Source organism: Liolophura sinensis, chromosome 8 (assembly GCF_032854445.1).
Source record: "Liolophura sinensis isolate JHLJ2023 chromosome 8, CUHK_Ljap_v2, whole genome shotgun sequence".
Classification (NCBI taxonomy): domain Eukaryota; kingdom Metazoa; phylum Mollusca; class Polyplacophora; order Chitonida; family Chitonidae; genus Liolophura; species Liolophura sinensis.
In genome coordinates this window covers 32125711-32143331 of record NC_088302.1, presented here as the reverse complement: position 1 = coordinate 32143331, position 17621 = coordinate 32125711, and the positions used below count along the sequence as shown (strand labels likewise).

At 37.9% G+C, this 17621-nt stretch overlaps 1 protein-coding gene across 1 annotated transcript in view; it reads left to right on the top strand.

Moving 5' to 3' along the window:
• Positions 1–17373, top strand: part of LOC135472235 (leucine--tRNA ligase, cytoplasmic-like) — a 33436-nt gene extending 16063 nt beyond the window's left edge. The window contains exons 15-30 of the mRNA XM_064751635.1: positions 213–298; positions 2903–3051; positions 3531–3669; positions 4343–4555; positions 6263–6320; positions 7201–7264; positions 7879–8062; positions 8967–9057; positions 10329–10469; positions 11742–11882; positions 12393–12497; positions 13875–13982; positions 14555–14659; positions 15189–15284; positions 16239–16371; positions 17013–17373. Coding sequence (XP_064607705.1) covers positions 213–298; positions 2903–3051; positions 3531–3669; positions 4343–4555; positions 6263–6320; positions 7201–7264; positions 7879–8062; positions 8967–9057; positions 10329–10469; positions 11742–11882; positions 12393–12497; positions 13875–13982; positions 14555–14659; positions 15189–15284; positions 16239–16371; positions 17013–17218 — 2019 coding nt within the window. The 3' untranslated portion in view covers positions 17219–17373. The remainder of the gene's footprint in view (positions 1–212; positions 299–2902; positions 3052–3530; positions 3670–4342; positions 4556–6262; positions 6321–7200; positions 7265–7878; positions 8063–8966; positions 9058–10328; positions 10470–11741; positions 11883–12392; positions 12498–13874; positions 13983–14554; positions 14660–15188; positions 15285–16238; positions 16372–17012) is intronic.
• Positions 17374–17621: the final 248 nt, after the last annotated feature.

Here is a 17621-nt window from a genome sequence, read left to right as displayed (position 1 = left end):
ATGTAGTGAGCCGAAGTTTTGCCTTCATGCTTCTCCTAACGGACAAGTCTAAATGATGTTTTGCAAAATGTTTAAGTGTGTGATTGGTGAATTGGCAAAGACCAATTTTACTTTTCACAAGGATGAGTAAAAGTTCAGTTTAAGAACCATGAGTCGATATTGTGGTTTTGAAGATTGTGTTCATGTTGGTGAAGACAAAGTTTCTCTTCCAGAAAGAAGCAGTCATTTACATGGAGCCAGAAAAACAGGTGGTGTCACGATCTGGGGATGAATGCGTGGTAGCTCTCTGTGATCAGTGGTGAGTTATCTCCCTTTAATATTCTTGTCAGAATTTGGGAAGCATTTGGTACTTTGAATGAAATGGGAAGTTGTAAACTTACTGTAAGGCATTGGTGTGAATTTAAAACTTCTTTGACCTCACACAAATCACAGTGAAATAATTTCACTTGGCATATTGGTATAGAGAGAACACTTGCTGACACACGATATGTAGGTTAGTTTCATTAGGGATTCATAGAAGTCCAAATCTTTACAACTGGAAACTCAAAATTGAGTTTACTTTTATTTTAAATGTCGACTTTAACCTGGTCTTGAGTTCAATTCCACTTCAGCGAGCATGAAAGTATACATGAAATATGTATATATAAAGTTTAATTTTATTTTGAGGTTTATTTCTGATTATGATTTTATTGTTCATACACACATATATTTTTACAACTATATTATCCTGATCAGACATATACATTGTATAACAAAACAGATATAAACCATGGTGATGCGTGTTCAGTTGTTGCTTGCTATATTAAAGGAAAGAAAGGAACAAACAAACATTGTAACAAAAGTAACCGTGCACAATACAGAGAAGAGGCTTATCCTGCTCAGTCTGCAGGCACATAATGAAACAGTTACAAACCCTGCAAATGTCACCAAAAATAATCATCATATGCAAAAACAAAGACTGGGCTTATCCTGGTGAGAGAGATACATGTATAATTATAATAAAAGAGATATAAATCATCCATGTTCAGTTGTTGTTATATTAAACAAAAAAGCAACAGAAAAATCCTCCATACAGGTACACTGTATGCTTGGCAATGTTGAGTGTAAGCACCCAAGGGAGCTTCACTTCAGATCACTGAATGGCCTTGACTTAATTTACATTGCCTGTAAACACTTATACTTCAGGAAGAGGGGAGCCAAGATCATGTTGTGTTGCATGAAGTTTTAGGGTTAAGTATAAGCCTTGTCCTTGCATATGAACTTCCCAGAATGGATTTGGAAAATCTTATCGCAACAATGTGTCAGTAGAATAATACATTTCCTTTCCCCCAAAGTTTCCTTGGCATTATAGGGCTGGTGACAGTCACTGACAGCTCGCGATATCCTGCCTATCACATGATACCTGTCACACTGCTGACCGGAGAAGAATTATCCTCACACCTGACTAACTCTGTTGCTTATGGGATGTCCCAAACAGTACATTCCTGGCGCCAAAACAAGGGGCTCAAATGGGGGCCTCAAGGCTGGGAAGAACATATTGTTTGATGCCAACTTGAAAAGCGAGCACTCTTAGGGATTTTTTCGATGAAGTAGGTTTGACACCAAAATGTTTCATTTTGAGCCTGTTTCAATTTGTTACAGTGATTACTGGGCCCACAGTGATGTACACCTGTCCATTACTAAACTAATTTAAATAGTAAAATAATGACATAGATTCAGTAATTGATTCAAACAACTGCGTGCTCCCTATATAAAACTGATACACCTGCAAGCTGCTTACTGTTATACACAGTATTTTGCACTATGCCCTGTGGGTTTTTTTTTTTTTTTTTTTTTTTTTTTTTTGATGCGAAGATTCTGAAATTGTGAATAAGCCATAACATCACATGGCATAAGCTCAGCGGCCAAGGCTCTGTACTTCTACTGAGTTACGCATGTCAAAACACAGATTGAGACAGCCAGATTGACCTGCCGGACTGACCATAAAGTTGCTGAAGACATATGGTTATGTGATTAGCATTACATGTTAAAAGGGTGCTTGATCTCAAATCTTCTGTGATGGTGGTCCGTCATTGAACACTGTGGGGAAAGCAACACGGCTTGAGTCTATTTACTCAGCCCGTGTCGGCACAATTAGGCCATCTTTTTTGCCATCTGGGTTGTGAAAATCACGGCTGACTACTTCGGCTTGTCACAGGTCCAGCCATTTACGATCGAAGTCAAACGCTACGCTTATATGATTGAATGCAATTCTGTTTTTATCCAAAAACTTGAGTATTTGTACCAGAAAAACACAGAATTGAGTTTTTTCACCCCAGTGTTCAGTTTTTAACTGAATTTTACCACTGAATACTGGGGTCTAAAATCAACGTGTATGAATCCCTGTGTGATGTAGATAACATTTGCCTCCTGTACACTAAAACTAAGACTAAAATTCCAACTTTACACTTTCTGCAGAAGGGATAGTGTTAATTTGATTTTGAGGTTTTTGACTAGAATGCTGAAAGGGAAATTTGTTACGGTGAAACATTAAAAGTCTCTGTTAATGCGGAATAATGTGTTTAGTGATGCTCACCCAGGAGCAATCAACTTACCTTTCGCATATTTTGTTAAACGTCTTTACAGAATTCAAGGTACTTGACCTAAACTATCGTAAAATAAATTACATTTTTAGAGTCAAATATCTGCCATTAGAGAACACTTTTGATGGTGAAACTTGAAATTTTCCTGTAAGATATCCCCTACCTCTGAAACAAATTTCAAAAAAGACTTTCTAAAACTAATAGAACTCTCAGAATCAGCCAACTGCAACTTATTAATAGGCGAAATTTTAAGCCATTTGTGGCACCTAAGCAGTACACTTTATTTGAGTCACATGTGATGATCACTCATTTTGGTACAGGTACCTGTATTATGGAGAAGAAACCTGGAAAAAGCAGGCTCTGAAGTGTCTGTCTCAGTTGGAGACTTTCTCAGATGAAGTCCGCAGAAACTTGGAAGCCACCTTGGACTGGCTTCATGAACATGCAATGTCCAGAACATACGGTCTAGGTGAGGGCAGATAAGGTATCACAAACAGTGTGTAATTAATTTATGTATTTTTGATATACATACATGTATCGCAGACACAAGGACATGAGATGTAGGCTCAAACCCAGCCTTGGGCAGTTAATTTATGGATTCCTCATCCTTAGTTTTGTGGGGCTTTGGTGACAATAAGGTGACCATATCTGTTAGTCGTATGTGGGAAATTTCATCACTAGCTTGCAAAAAGGACTCTGATTTACACCTGGCACCGCATTTCTCAACCCAGACCCATTCAAACAACAATCACATGAATAAAATAAATAATACTGTTAGCATGCAAGGGGGTTTTCTTGTTTTTTATTCCTGCTGAAAAAATAGTGATTATGAAATGGTACTTCAGTACTACTAATATTTACCTCTACACATAATACAGCTCATTATGTGACTGCAAAACTTCACCTTACATGTTTACCCTCTTTTACACCTGTACGTACTGATTACAGGTACAAAGATCCCCTGGGACCCCCAGTACCTGATAGAGTCCCTGTCAGACTCCACCATCTACATGGCCTACTACACTGTGGCCCACATGTTACAGGGTGGGGTGTTTGACGGCAGTGGTAAGAGCCCGGCTAATATCAGGTGAGTAGACACATGTATGCTGTATTTCCTGTCCTTTCCTGTACAAATGCTTGACTTGTGCTTTTGCATGAGACATCTTCTCCATACTGAGCGCTGAAGCTGACTGCTTTAGTAAAATTACGGTTAGATCGCAAACGTCAGAATCAGGAGATCTAGGATCAAACCCAGGTAGAGTCGTAACAAAAACTGAAAAATGGTACTTACTTCTGCCAAGGAGCAGAACTGGTTGCCTAGGTGTTGGTATAATGTGACTGGATGGGGTGTCCTGTCCAGTGACTTTGGCATAATACTGATCAGTGGTGGCAGCACTTTGGTGGCATGGACTGGCCCTGGCACAAGAAGACACGATATTTGATACACAGCTAATGACTCCTCGCCATCATATGACTGAAAAATTGTTCGATACTACGTAAAACTCCAATTCTACCTACATACATTCTTGTCTTATTCCATATATGTACGGCTCGTAGGAAAGTTACCAGAGGGCAATGGTTCACCCAAGGACCTCCAGTTTCCGTTCAGTAAAACTGACCACTAGCGTGTAAATGAAAAATTGGTGAGTTTAGCGTTGAAAAACAGTTAAAGAAATAAATAATAAATCAAAACTTATAGTTCTTTGTCCAACAATACTCTGAATCTCACTTTTAGTCACAAAAACATTTATATGTTTCAGGCCTGAACAGATGACCCCTGAAGTCTGGGACTACATTGTGTACAAAAACAAACCACTCCCCAAAACAGATATCCCCAAGGATACCATGGTGAAACTGAGGAATGAGTTCCAGTATTGGTATCCAGTGGATCTGAGGGTATCCGGCAAGGATCTTATCCCCAACCATCTGACCTACTTTATCTACAGTCACTGTGCCATGTGGCCTGATGAAGAGTGAGTGTGTTTTAGACATCATATAAGTCATAGTTTCCTAAAAACGACTAGTGTGTTGGCTCACATTCCAGACTTGTTTACTCTTACGAATTTGGCGTAATTGTTACGATTTTTTTGTCATTAATTACGCCACTACGCCATCGCCAAAATAATTACGAATGTTGAAGGGTTTATTCCACAAATTTTGAATTAATTCCATACAATTCCTTGACAAATATGATGTTCATGATTGGACTTCATGATTGTGACCTCTGATGACAGGGCTACAGGTTACACACCACTTGTACTTTCCAATGCAAATGTTATGCTCAAACTACTCTTAGCCCAGCCCAAATTGAGTCCACAATAACCAGAGCCCTCTTATAAACAATTATAAATCTCTTTTCATACATAAAGTTAAACTTTCAAAATCAAATTCAGAATATTTTGTGCTACACATTTTGTGCTACAACCAAATTCTGTGGCGGGCAACCTACAAGACAGGTTATGGTTGTCAGGTGGGCAACCGGGAAAAATCCTTAAAATTGAGACCTGATTGAGCTGTTGCTTTTTTGTTTCATTGTAAAATTTTGGAATGATGTTTTCATTCCTGGACAGTAAATTTTTCTCATAGATCATGTTTTATACGGTCAATGAGTTGTTTAGTTTTTGTGCTGATCACAGGTCAATGCTTGAGTGTGTTAATGTAAATAAATGTATTTTGTGTGTAATGGTTTGTAAGAAAAAATTGGTCCCGGTCTCCCTGAGTTTTTTTTTTTTTATCGACTTTCCAAAAGACTGTGGGAGTATACATACACCCTAGCTATCTGATGGTCAGCAATAAGGGGTTGTGCTAAAAAATTACTGATTTTTGTTACTTTCGTTACTCCAAGTAAAATTTTGAGGTAAACAGGTCTGACATTCTGAAAGTTTGATGCAGGTAACACTAAAGACTGAAGGAAAAAGCATTGCTGTTTTAGTTTTCTCAAATATAAGTCGTACTACTGCATATTCCCAGAGTCTTGTATATGTTGAGAGTCTAATTAGATTCTTTGAAGGTTTAGGAAGGTAAACGCTCAAAGAAAGTACCCATAACATGAAAGGCCATCAAACACTGTGGAGAAAAATAGTTCAATTTGTTTTTTTTTAAGAATTTTTCCAACGGAGTAAAATGTGTCAAAAACAAAAAGTCTATAGAGGTCTGTTGGGACCCACAGGGTGTTGTTACAGTGATGTTACAGTGTTTTTACAGTGATGTTACAGCTTTATTTTTGGCTTACAATAGTTTGTTTCAGGGTCCATTCAGTGAATGTGTTCATAACTGTATATGTGTATGCATTTGATTGATGAAATATAAAAGTCCAGGTGTGTTAAATGGCAAAGACTTGGTGTGACATCACTGGTCCCAGTGTGGTCAGGAAAGGCCACAGTATAATCCAAAGTTTTACTATTTTCAATAAAATATTTTTAAAAAAAAGCAAACTTTCCTTAAAAGTGTTTTAGGGACTTTCATCTGATGCATACTCCATTTTATTGATTTCTTTATCATTTCTCTGATAACATGCCATCATCCTAGATGTTCCACAATACCAAGTAAATTCCTTTATCTCTCGGAAAAGAATTCAAACGTGTACTTTCATGCATAACATTGGTGAGTTCATCATCAAAGCTACATGTAAAAAGAAATGAATCAGTATTTTCATTGTGAGTGTCCGTGTGTGTTTGCAGAAATTTGTGGCCTAAATGTATCCGAGCCAATGGACATCTCCTTCTCAACTCTGAAAAGGTAAGTAGGTGCTTATGAGATCTATAATATCACAGGAACATTTCACTTGTAATAGATACAGTAGTGTACACTATTAACCACCTTCCACATATGCTGAACTTTTAACATTGTGGCCATCATGCCACATGTTTGCTCATATCGCACATTGTCAGTAGCAAAGTGACGTTGCCTTGACATCATTTAATGACAACGCGTCTTTCCTCCCTGTACAAATTCTTACTACTATAAAAAAATCACTACAAGTTTTACTGTCTTCAAATTTTCATTTTTCGGTGACTAAATTTTTCTTTCTGGTAGAATTGATTTATGTTTGATGTATAATACAAACTCATTCGCATTTTGGCACGGTGTTAAGATAGAACTCACCAACATGGAACAGCTACACTTGTAGGTGTAATAAATGCATTATCTTACATTCTATTCATGATATGTTTTCTAAATAAAAAGAGAAAGGAACATTGATTTAGGTCCAGTGTTGTGCACACTCCTCAGGTATCTGTGTTTTTTCTGTGCACTGATATCTGGTAGCCTGTGCTACAAGAATCTGCTGTGCAGACGAACTGTTACTTGGTTATGGTGACTGGTGAGTCTCAGAGCTACACGTGAGGAGTTATCTCCCCTGGAAAAAGGCTGAATGACAGCAAGTTGTCCTTCAAGGAAGAGTGAATATAATCATTTGCTAGGATCATTTCACTTCACTGAAATTAAATCAGGTATTTTTGATTATTCTTTCATCTGTATTATTAAATGAAATTATTTCCAAGGATACTTGCTTTACATTTAAAAAAGTCACTAAGATCAGAATAAATATATATGATGAGGTAACCAACCAATGCTGATCTTAAATGCTTTTGTTGATTTTGTTGTTGTGTGTGTTCAGATGTCCAAGTCCACTGGTAACTTCCTGACTCTGGTAGACGCCATTTCCAAGTACTCAGCTGATGGTATGTACATCTTGGTGAATTCATCTTAGTCAGTCTCTGAAAATATATAACACAATGATTTTTGAGCCTCGCACCAGTGTGAGTTTAAGTCCAGCTAAGGTTGGCTTAATCTCTAGTCATACGTGGAAAAGTCTGCAAGCAATGTGGTTTTTCTCTGGGCTCTGCCCAGTTTCCTCGCAACATAATGCTGTCCACTGTTGTATAAGTGAAATATGTTTGGGTATTGTGTAAAATACAATTAAAATTAATAAATAAATATATGTTGATTTTTAGTCATTCATGTTTCAAGAGGATATTTCACTTATGCTAGCACCCTTGTGAATCTGTTTTGGCTGTTGTCCCATGTTAAATTATGATATGACTAGTTAACCGTAAATGCAAGCAATTGTTTTCTTGTCCAATGAAAAATGTGACTTTTCATTGCATCATTGATGAATAAAATTAGCTGGCATATTTGTCCCATATAAAATATCTTCCTTGAAAGTAAATCATGCCTAGACGTAACCGTTACAGTGATAAAAAAAAAATCATGTGCAGCAGCAATAATTCAAGCATATATCGAAAAGAAATTTTAACGAGCAGAAAAATAAATGGCAAACTATGTTTTATTGCAGGAATGCGACTCTCTCTAGCAGATGCTGGTGACACCATTGAGGACGCTAATTTTGTGGAGAAGATGGCTGATGCAGGTCTTCTCCGTTTGTACACCTTCCTGGAATGGGTGAAGGAGATGATTGCGATTAAAGACCAGCTCCGTAAAGGGCCCGCTGACACCTTCAGCGACAAAGTGTTCATCAGGTAAGTTTTGTATAAATGCTACTAAAGGTTATGTTTATAATACTGTAAAGTTTGGTATGTAAATATGCATTTTATGAAGCACATGAAAGTTTGAAATGATACTTTTGACACCAGTGCTAAAGTTTTTCTGTTAAGAAGTTAATCAAACATCACATGAAAATCCGAAATTGCCCAATAAGGTGGATAAAATATTCAGAATCAGGCAAAATGTGTCGCTTTAAAACTGCTGAAGTTGAGGTGAAAAAATTCAGTATTTATTTGGGTATTGTTGAATGACATGCTCAAGAATTTTTTCACTGATGTGATGACAATTAGTCTAGGATAAATCAATCACTGATCTGTGGCAAGCTAGTGACAACTATTCCCTTGTGTGAGGTACAGACTTGCATGAGATTTTAGTTCCATGCAAATCGTCATCAGCAACAGGAGACTGTTTAAACATCCCTGCGAATGCCATAGGCTGTTAATCCTCATCAGGCCCATATGTGGGAAGTCCTCCTGCATTGTGGGTTTCCTCCAGGCTCTGGTGTATTCCTCCTAGCAAAATCCTGTCCGCCATCGTATAACTAAAATATTCTGGAGTGCAAAGTAAAACAGAAATCAAATAAATATATAAATCATCAAGAAACCACAAATGCTGAGAGTTGTGCAATCTCCAAAATCTCTTTATGAACACTAAACCCTCGTCTTGGTGGCAGTTAGTGAGTTGAGACTTGGCCATCAGATTTGCTTCTGTGTAACTTGGCAACTTGACTAGTCACACTGGTAAACTATCACCAAGTTTTGAATGTGGCTGAGACCTCTTCAGTTAGTTCAGCTGCACAAATGTGTATGTACAGCTGTGATTCTACTGGCCTGTGATTTCACAGTGTTTTCTGTTGTTTTTTTGTTTTTTTTTTGTCAGTGAAATGAATAAAGGAATTCTACAAACTGAGCAGCATTATGAGAAGATGTCTTTCAAGGAAGCCCTGAAAACGTCGTTCTTTGAATTCCAGGTATGCTTTAGGTGATTAGTATTCTGTAAAACCTTGATAAAGTTTGCAAATGGAAATCAAAAACATACTTTTTTTGCTCACATATTCTGGGATTTTTGGGATTGGTTAATAAGGTAATCACAGCGATATTAAATGCATGTAAGGGAAATAGTAGAGCAGAGTATCATATACATTTCAAATAAATAAAATGTTATATAAAAATGTTTTAGATTTTATATTAGTGGCTCAAAATGCCCTGTCCAGTCTGTAGTGATTGTATGTGCTTGCGGTTGGTTAGTGCACCAGTGCAACGTACTGACCCAGGAGCCTCTCACCAGTGCCGTCGCTGTGAGTTCAAGTCCAGCTCATGCTCACTTCCTCTCCAGCCATACGTGGAAAGAGCCGTCGTATAAGTGAAATATTCTTGAGTATGGCATAAAACAACAATCAAATAAATACATGCATGTGCTTGTATGTAAAATATTGTTGCATACATGTACAGTGTTTCAAATTTATGCACACACTACTTTTTAGGGATTGATCGAGTCACACCTAAGACTTTAAAAGAGGAAGTTGTAACTTCCTCGCTTGGCGTTCAGCATGAAGGGGATAGTGCAACGACTGGTTGACCCGTATCAGTATAATGGCTTGGGCGGGACGGCTTACTTGCCTTCGGTAAGTCGTCTCAGTGAAGCAGCACTAAATAAAAGAGCGGTGGAAATCCGTCCTGCAACAAGGAGGCACATTACACGTACATGCACCCTAATGATTCCTTTGTCGTCATATGACTGAAAAATTGTTGAGTACAACGTTAAACCCCAAGCACTCACTCACTCACTCACTTTTTAGGGAAAATTAATGTGATGTGCTTCAAATTTTTTTTTTCCAACTGAAATATTACAATGACCATAAACATGGCACGAATAAAACACGAATGATATTAAGAAGTGTAAGATGACTAAGTATTCAGTAAACCATCTATAAGGAGATATTATTGGTTACATTGTTTATGCTCATTAACAGGATGTAAAAATCTACATGATGAGTAATGCTCATATTGGGCGAATATCAAATTTATCCGGCAGAAGATCCAACAATTCAGCGCAGAATGCCAATGTATTAGGGAATTGCTTTAGCCCCACCATTGTTTTGACAGCTGTACAAGGGGAAGTAAATTAGTCAGCTGTCTACACCATTGAGAAATATATACACAACTGCATGGCCGATTAGTACCCTCCAAGAAAATACAAAGTAGTTTGTCTGATGAGGGATATTGTGTTTCTTTTTGGTAGGGTTACCGTGACAAGTATCGGGAGGTTTGTCTGGACGGAATGCACGAGGACCTGGTGTTCAGGTTTATAGAGAACCAGTTGCTCATCCTGTCCCCGATCTGTCCTCATCTCTGTGAACACATCTGGGCTCTGCTCGGCAAGGTAAATGGTACAAAGTCTGATCCAGGAAGCACAATAAGCAGTATATGTCTTTTGTGCAAATTTCTCGAGGGCTACAAAATTTTGCAAGTAAGACTCAAAGGTTATGGAAAGGCCTGTCACTTCATGTTTGATTTGCATGAGCAACAGTTGGACCTTTTGACAGATGCATTCCAACATAAAATTGCATCATATTCTTTGTAGACAGGTTTTCCCTCAATTTGTTACCTATTCTCACAAAATTTGTATGGCTCTCATGCAATTTCTGTGTAGGTCGCTCATTTGAAAACTATCAACAGCATGTCACAGCTACATAAATCTGATTTCGCATGATTGATGTTACAGTATAAACTCAAGAATACAGTGATTGAAAATCTGATATAGGATATTTAAAACTAACAACCAGAATTGATGGAGGAAAGCTAGCTGTGGGATGCTAGTTTGCTGCAGTGGTTTTCCCCTCCCCATTTTTAGCATGTTATAAATATACTGGAAGAACCAATGTTTGATTTTGTTTAATTAAGACATTAGTTATCCATTTTAGATGCCCTGAGTTTTAATAGTCTGCACACTCCTCAGGTATCTGTGTTTGTATGTACACTGGTATCTGGTAGCCTGTGCTAAAGCAGTCTGCTTCTGTGACGAATGACCGGTAACTATGGCTACAGGTCAGTCTCCAAGCTACAGGTGATGTGCATATATTATGCATCCATGGAAGTACTGAATAATTTTATTGAGAGGTCTTAAAGACCTCGAAAGTCCTTGGAATTGGTTTTATTTTGGACTTTTCAATGTTAAATGGTATATTGTGTTCGAAGTTGCCAGATAAATAAACCACAAATGTTAGTATCCATGTATTTCCACGGGCATGGTTTTAGAAGACCTAAACAACATTGTCTGATGAAAATCACATCCTGCAGAATAAATGCGTATTGTTTGTGCTTTCAATGGGCATCTTATACTGTGTTTATTTTGACAACAAAATGTGCCTTTCATAACTTGCTGAATAAAAAACTTTCTAGGCCTGTACAACTTGAGACAGTTAAAAACTTACATAAGTGGGCTATTAAGGTAAGGTTCTACAATATTTTAGTTTGTGTCACATCAGTTGTTTTTGAATTGTCCTTCTGAAAGTGCTGTCAAAAGTTATTATGTCCTTCATTTTCTTTTGTGGTTGGGGACCCTGCCAGTGTCAACAGTAGTTCATTTTTTGCTCTAGAAAGCCCAGATGTTAAAATTAAGGCTTGACCTTATTGATCTCTCTTCCTGTTTCAGAAAAATAGTATCATGCAAGCGAGTTGGCCTGTGATTGGCCCTGTGGATGAAGTATTGGTGAGGTCCTCGGACTACCTCATGGATGCCGCCCATGAGTTTCGCCTTCGCCTCAAAGCTTTGACCAATCCAGGCAAGGGAAAGGTAAGTAATTGACGCTTATTTTAGCTTCTGTCTGGAAATGTGTTCATTTTTAAAGTCTTTTGGGGTCTGTTAGCAACTGGGTGGTTGTGGCTTTCCACTTGTGGGCTCTCCAGGTTCCTCTCACCATAATGCTGGTTGCCGTCGTATAAGTGAAATATAGTAAGTGAGTATGGCGTAAAACTCAATATAAATAAATTAATAATAATAATAATCAAATAAATAAATGAGTAGATCAAATCAGACTTTATAGTAAAATGTGCATTGTCATGGGTCACATGGGAAATTTTGATTTCCTTGTAAACTTTCATGAGTATCACAGATATTTGTGCAGCTACGCAACAACTTGTTAAATGTGGCCCATGAATTGCTGAAACCCTAAAAAAACAAAAATATGGGAAAACTCCTGAAACCATTGGGTGACATTACGCATGTGAATGTAGGTAGAAATTTGTGGAATGTATTGTAATGACTCATTTCATGGGTTGTTTTCTCTTTCATTGTATTCACCAGAAAGTGAAGATGACTGAGCCCCCAACCCATGGTACTATCTGGATTGCCAAATCCTACCCACCCTGGCAGAAGGTGGTCCTGGAGACCTTGAAACAGCTTCATGATGTGAGCCAATCTGTGTCACTTACACATACATCTGTCACATACATGTATATCTGTCACATACACGTACATCTGTAACACACACAGATGTACATCTGCCACATACACGTATATGTCACACACATGTACATCTGTCACACACACGTACATCTGTCACACATACATCTGTCACACATACATCTGTCACATACACGTACATCTGTCACATACACATATATCTGTCACATACAAACATGTGAAATACTGGTAATCTGTACATTACAACAAAGAAAGACATAGATACTTTATCACCAGTACATGGAATGATAAGAAAAAATATGAAACATTTCAAAAGCTTTCCATGTTTCTCAGAAGTCATGAAAACTTACTTTGATTTCGAGGAATACGATAACTGACCTAAAGCTTTGCATGTGAGTTACTGTCGTTTACTTTCGCACGATGAGTTGGTGGCTAGATAACAGAAGAGAGTGATAAATCCACTCCACCACACCCCACCCACCCTCTTTCGGCTAACACTGTGTGTGAGCCCGGCATATCGGGAGTCAGGAATTGTTTGAGTTATGACATTATGAGTTCGCACAACACGGTCACTGGCTTCATAAACAAAATGTTTTATGATTTCCTGTACACAGTTTTGCCCTGACATGTTTTACATGTTGCCAGCAACAGATAAGATTATTGTTTTGCCTTTTGCTAGAATAAATGACATGATGGATTGGTAAACATGTGGAAATTTCGTGTCTTTTGACTGTAAGTGGTTTGTATCTATATGTAGATGTATGACTAAAATTTCATGTCAGGGGACTTGATTAAATATTAAGTAAATTAAGTATCTATGTTTACAAAATATGAACGGAAATTGACATCTTTCACATCACGCCAGAATGAACAAAAATATTTAGCTGCAGTGGTGCAAATGCACATGTGTAGGTGTCGCTTTCATTGCAATTTGACATCTTCATCTCGTCAGCTGGTAGGCTTAGTTTGTAAGTATGGATTCGTGGTGTGCGAAGTTGTGCTACAGCTTTGCATATGCATAACCCTGCAGTTTAAAAACAGGTATTTGACATGACACTCTACATGCTTAAAGGTACTGGGTAGTCACGCTTAATCTCCCAAATTCCCATGTCACAAAATAACGATAATAAAACAATCCACCTGTTGCTAAGTGAATGTACTAAAATTATTATGATTAAAACTGAGGGAGACCTGAACTGTTAGTGGTAGAAGACTAACTGCTTGGTGAAGCATCAACACAGTGAGTCACGGGACACATTTTCAGAGTCTCAGGTCAAAACTTGAAGTCATTTACAGTAACCTACCTGTTGTATGCTCATTTTCTGTGCTGTAAATGGAAGACATACATTTCTGTTACCATAGAAACATAATGGTTTCCCAGACAACAAAGAGATTGTGGCTGAATTGAAGGACAAACCTGAAGTGAAGAAATACATGAAAAAGCTGATGCCATTTGTGCAGGTGGCCAAGGTGGGTGTAACTTAACACTGTGTTATTGAAAACCCTCGGTCCAAATTGTTCTTACACATTTAATTATAGTAAAAAGAAAAAGTCTGTAGAAATACACCATGTAGACTTGTAAATAAATGGAAGAATACCTAGTATTATTATACTTGTTCCTTATGTATGTTTCTGTTCCCCTTATTGCACGAAACCCCGTTCATATGGGGCTCAAGACGTCGTACCCGGTGACGTTGTCTGTGTAAAATGGAATGCAGTACCAGTTAAGTCGAGTTGCATTACATTTATTTTGTTTGCGACATGAGTTCTTTGTAATGTGTTTCGTTCACCCTCTGCATTAGTCAGGTCGGTATATTCTGTCTGGTGTATAAAGCACTGCGGAAATTGATGTTCTGTCACATTATTCGGCATAGTAAAGCAACTATTGCATTTTTGCCCGAGAACTATTAAGAGCCACCAAATGACGATGTTTTACTCTGCAATGTGCAGTAATAGTATATTGAATAGGCTTTTTTCCTCTGTTACTAAATGAGACACCCAAGTTTTGAATTCTAGACGTATGTATCAACTTTATGTTGCAGGAAAACGTAGCCAAGCATGGCCAAAGGGCTTTGAACCTTACAACAGACTTTGATGAAACAGCTGTGATGAAGGAAAATCTCCAATACATCACACAAACCCTGGATGTGAGTAATTGCAAGTACATGCATGAAATATGCGTGAAACATTGCTACAGTGTTAGTAAAGGTTAAGATTAATTGTGCAGGTTTTCTCCTGACATCGTTTTACATTGGGATGCACGGTATAGTTATACATTTGATTTCACTGTGACATAATGACACTTCTGGACAGTAATAAGTCAGAAAATATTTTGTGCATGTAAGTAGAGAAGAACCAAAGACAAAGCATCTGTTGTTCCTGGGACAACTAGCCCAATATTATTTAAGGCATAGATTTAGCCAGACTTTAAAAATAGGGTATCTCTTTTAAAATGTTCTTCCATTTTCCCTATTTCTCACATGTCAGGAACAGAAAATTACATGAAAGTGACAAAAGACATTGTATTTGATGGTTGAGTGGGATTCTAGGTAATTGGGGGTCACATGACATTGGTATCTTGGTTTCACACCAGGGCAAACAAAAAATCTCTGCGATTTTCAGGCCCTGAATGTAACATAGCAATCAAAGAAATAACTGAATTTATTTGCCTTGCAGTTGGAAGGAGTAGATATCAAGTTTTCAGAAGAGGCGGACGCCAAGATTCAGGAAGACTGTACTCCAGGCAATCCATTCATTTCATACAGTGTGGCGGTAAGGGAGCTAACTCCAGGCCTGTGCATCAGTGTATATCTTAATATCTGTAGATCACAAGACCCATGTTGCAGTCACTTTGCCTGACTAGAAAATCATTGACGAGCTATTCCATTTCCATATGGATGGTTTAAATGATATGGATCATGATAAATGGGATTGCATTCCTTAATTATTTACAAATTTACGGGTCATCATTGTTGTGCATCATGGCAGGTTATACAGAAACCTTTTTTTTTTTTTGTGTCTTTTTGATCAACGTTATGTCACACAAGAGCGCACCAAGTCACCTGGCGACACAAATGGTGCTGTACTGGTATTAATTAATACTTGTGGAGTCTTTCCAACAAAATTACCATAATTGATCATATCAGACGCATTGAATATTCCCTTAATAAGACAAATTGTAGGGAAATTACCAATGACACTTCATCTACATTCATTAAATGGTACAGTTTAAGTATTTTTGGAAGGCATTTCTATATAGTTTGGAAAATTCATTCTATTTTCTCATGGAAGAAAAGTATCTTCTTAATTTAATAAGTCATTAAGAAGGTAATGTGTTACTTTAGCAGAATGTGCCATATGATAATCGGTACACCAAAGCTTAATTAGTTGCAATTCAGATCAAATTAATAATTGCAGAATGCGAAGGAGATTGCTCTGGCTCCTGCAGTTAAAATGGCTGCTTTGGACAGCTGAGAAGCATGGCTGACTTTTGTTGTTTAGATCATTGTGAAGATTCCGAGGCTGACTTCACTAACATGTAAATAACAGTTTCTCCTTGCTTCTTTGAATCTCTCATAATTTCACTCGGGGCAGCTTTTAGGCCCGATAACCATCATATGTGAACAGTATTTGAATTTTGGTAATGACCAATCAGATAAATTAGTAATTACACATAATTTACTCATTTTTTTTGTTTTGTTTTTTTTTTTTGTCTTATTTTCTCAGCCATCTGTCCCATTGGTGTTCGTCAACCCCCAACCATACAGTGGTCACTTCCAGATGTCAATCCCCATAATGGAAGGTGACACTGCCAACAAAATCGCTAACAGAATTTTGAAAAGGGACCGGAACATTAAAGGTATAAGACAGAAAAATGTTTCATAGCAGTTCATTTGGAAGGCTTCTATGGGATATGGTGTTACTAAGCAGTTGATTACAATGACCAGGAGCCTCTCACCAATGCGGTTGCTGTGAGTTCTAGTCCAGCTTATGCTGGCTTCCTCTCCAGCTGTACATGGGAAGGTCTTGCAGCAACCTCAGATGGTCGTGGGTTTCCCCTGGGCTCTGCCCAGTTTCCTCCCATCATAATGCTGGCCGCTGTCGAAGAAGTGAAATATTCTTGAGTATGGCGTAAAACAACAATCAAAAAAATAAATAAATCAAAAAAATAAAACTGACCACCATCATGGAGGGAAAATATTCTGGAATATGTTTTTATGTAACAGTCCATCTTTAAAGATCTTTGCAGTAATCTATTGTGAGTGAATGAGGGAGTGCTTGGGGTTTAACGTCGGTAATCTATTGTGTGATTTTACAGAAGCGATCACAACTGAATGAAAAATTTGACAAGGAACGCAAAACAGTCAGCTGTGACATATCAAAAAGAATAGGGTCTTTATGTTCTACTACATATAATATAATTGTTTAGCTCAGTTTAGTATCCATTTCTGGCTTTTGTCTGGTCACTTATTTTTTAAGTCTTTTTTTTGTTGTCATCAGATGTGAGAAAAGTAAGACTGCTTCGCTATGAAGATCCAGAGGGAGGACCTAGGAAGATGCCAGTTTTTGATCAGCCGGAGATCGGCAAAGTGGTGGTCTCCTCAGAAGGGGTGTTCCATGTAAACCTCAATGACTCCACGGTATCTCTACAGGAGAATGGATCTAACCTAAAGCTTGGTTCACAATTGATGTATATAGTGGACTGAGATGACCTTGACTTTAAAGGTGACTTTAGCACTGATAAATGCCAGAACACTCACAGATTTAATTTATTTAAGGAGTTCACTAAAATTTCACTTGTCTAGCGTAAATGGTAATATCATGAATCACCTCATCACCCCCTCCAACAAGCCCCTCCCTCTCCCCCCGGTTCCCTGTCATTTCTGCAATATAACTTGAAATCATATGTTGATTATTGTCTCAAATGCTCTAGATTGCTCAGAAATTCTAACGCATTTGGAATCTCTTTGCCTAGCCTCCCGGCAAAGGTGACGCGAAGCTGTGCCTTTTTGGTGACCATCTTGATGAGATTTTTAGTGTCAGGAACTTTCATGCTCACAAAGCAATTCAAAGTGTTTTGATTTTTAGGCCATAAATTCAGAAAAGCCT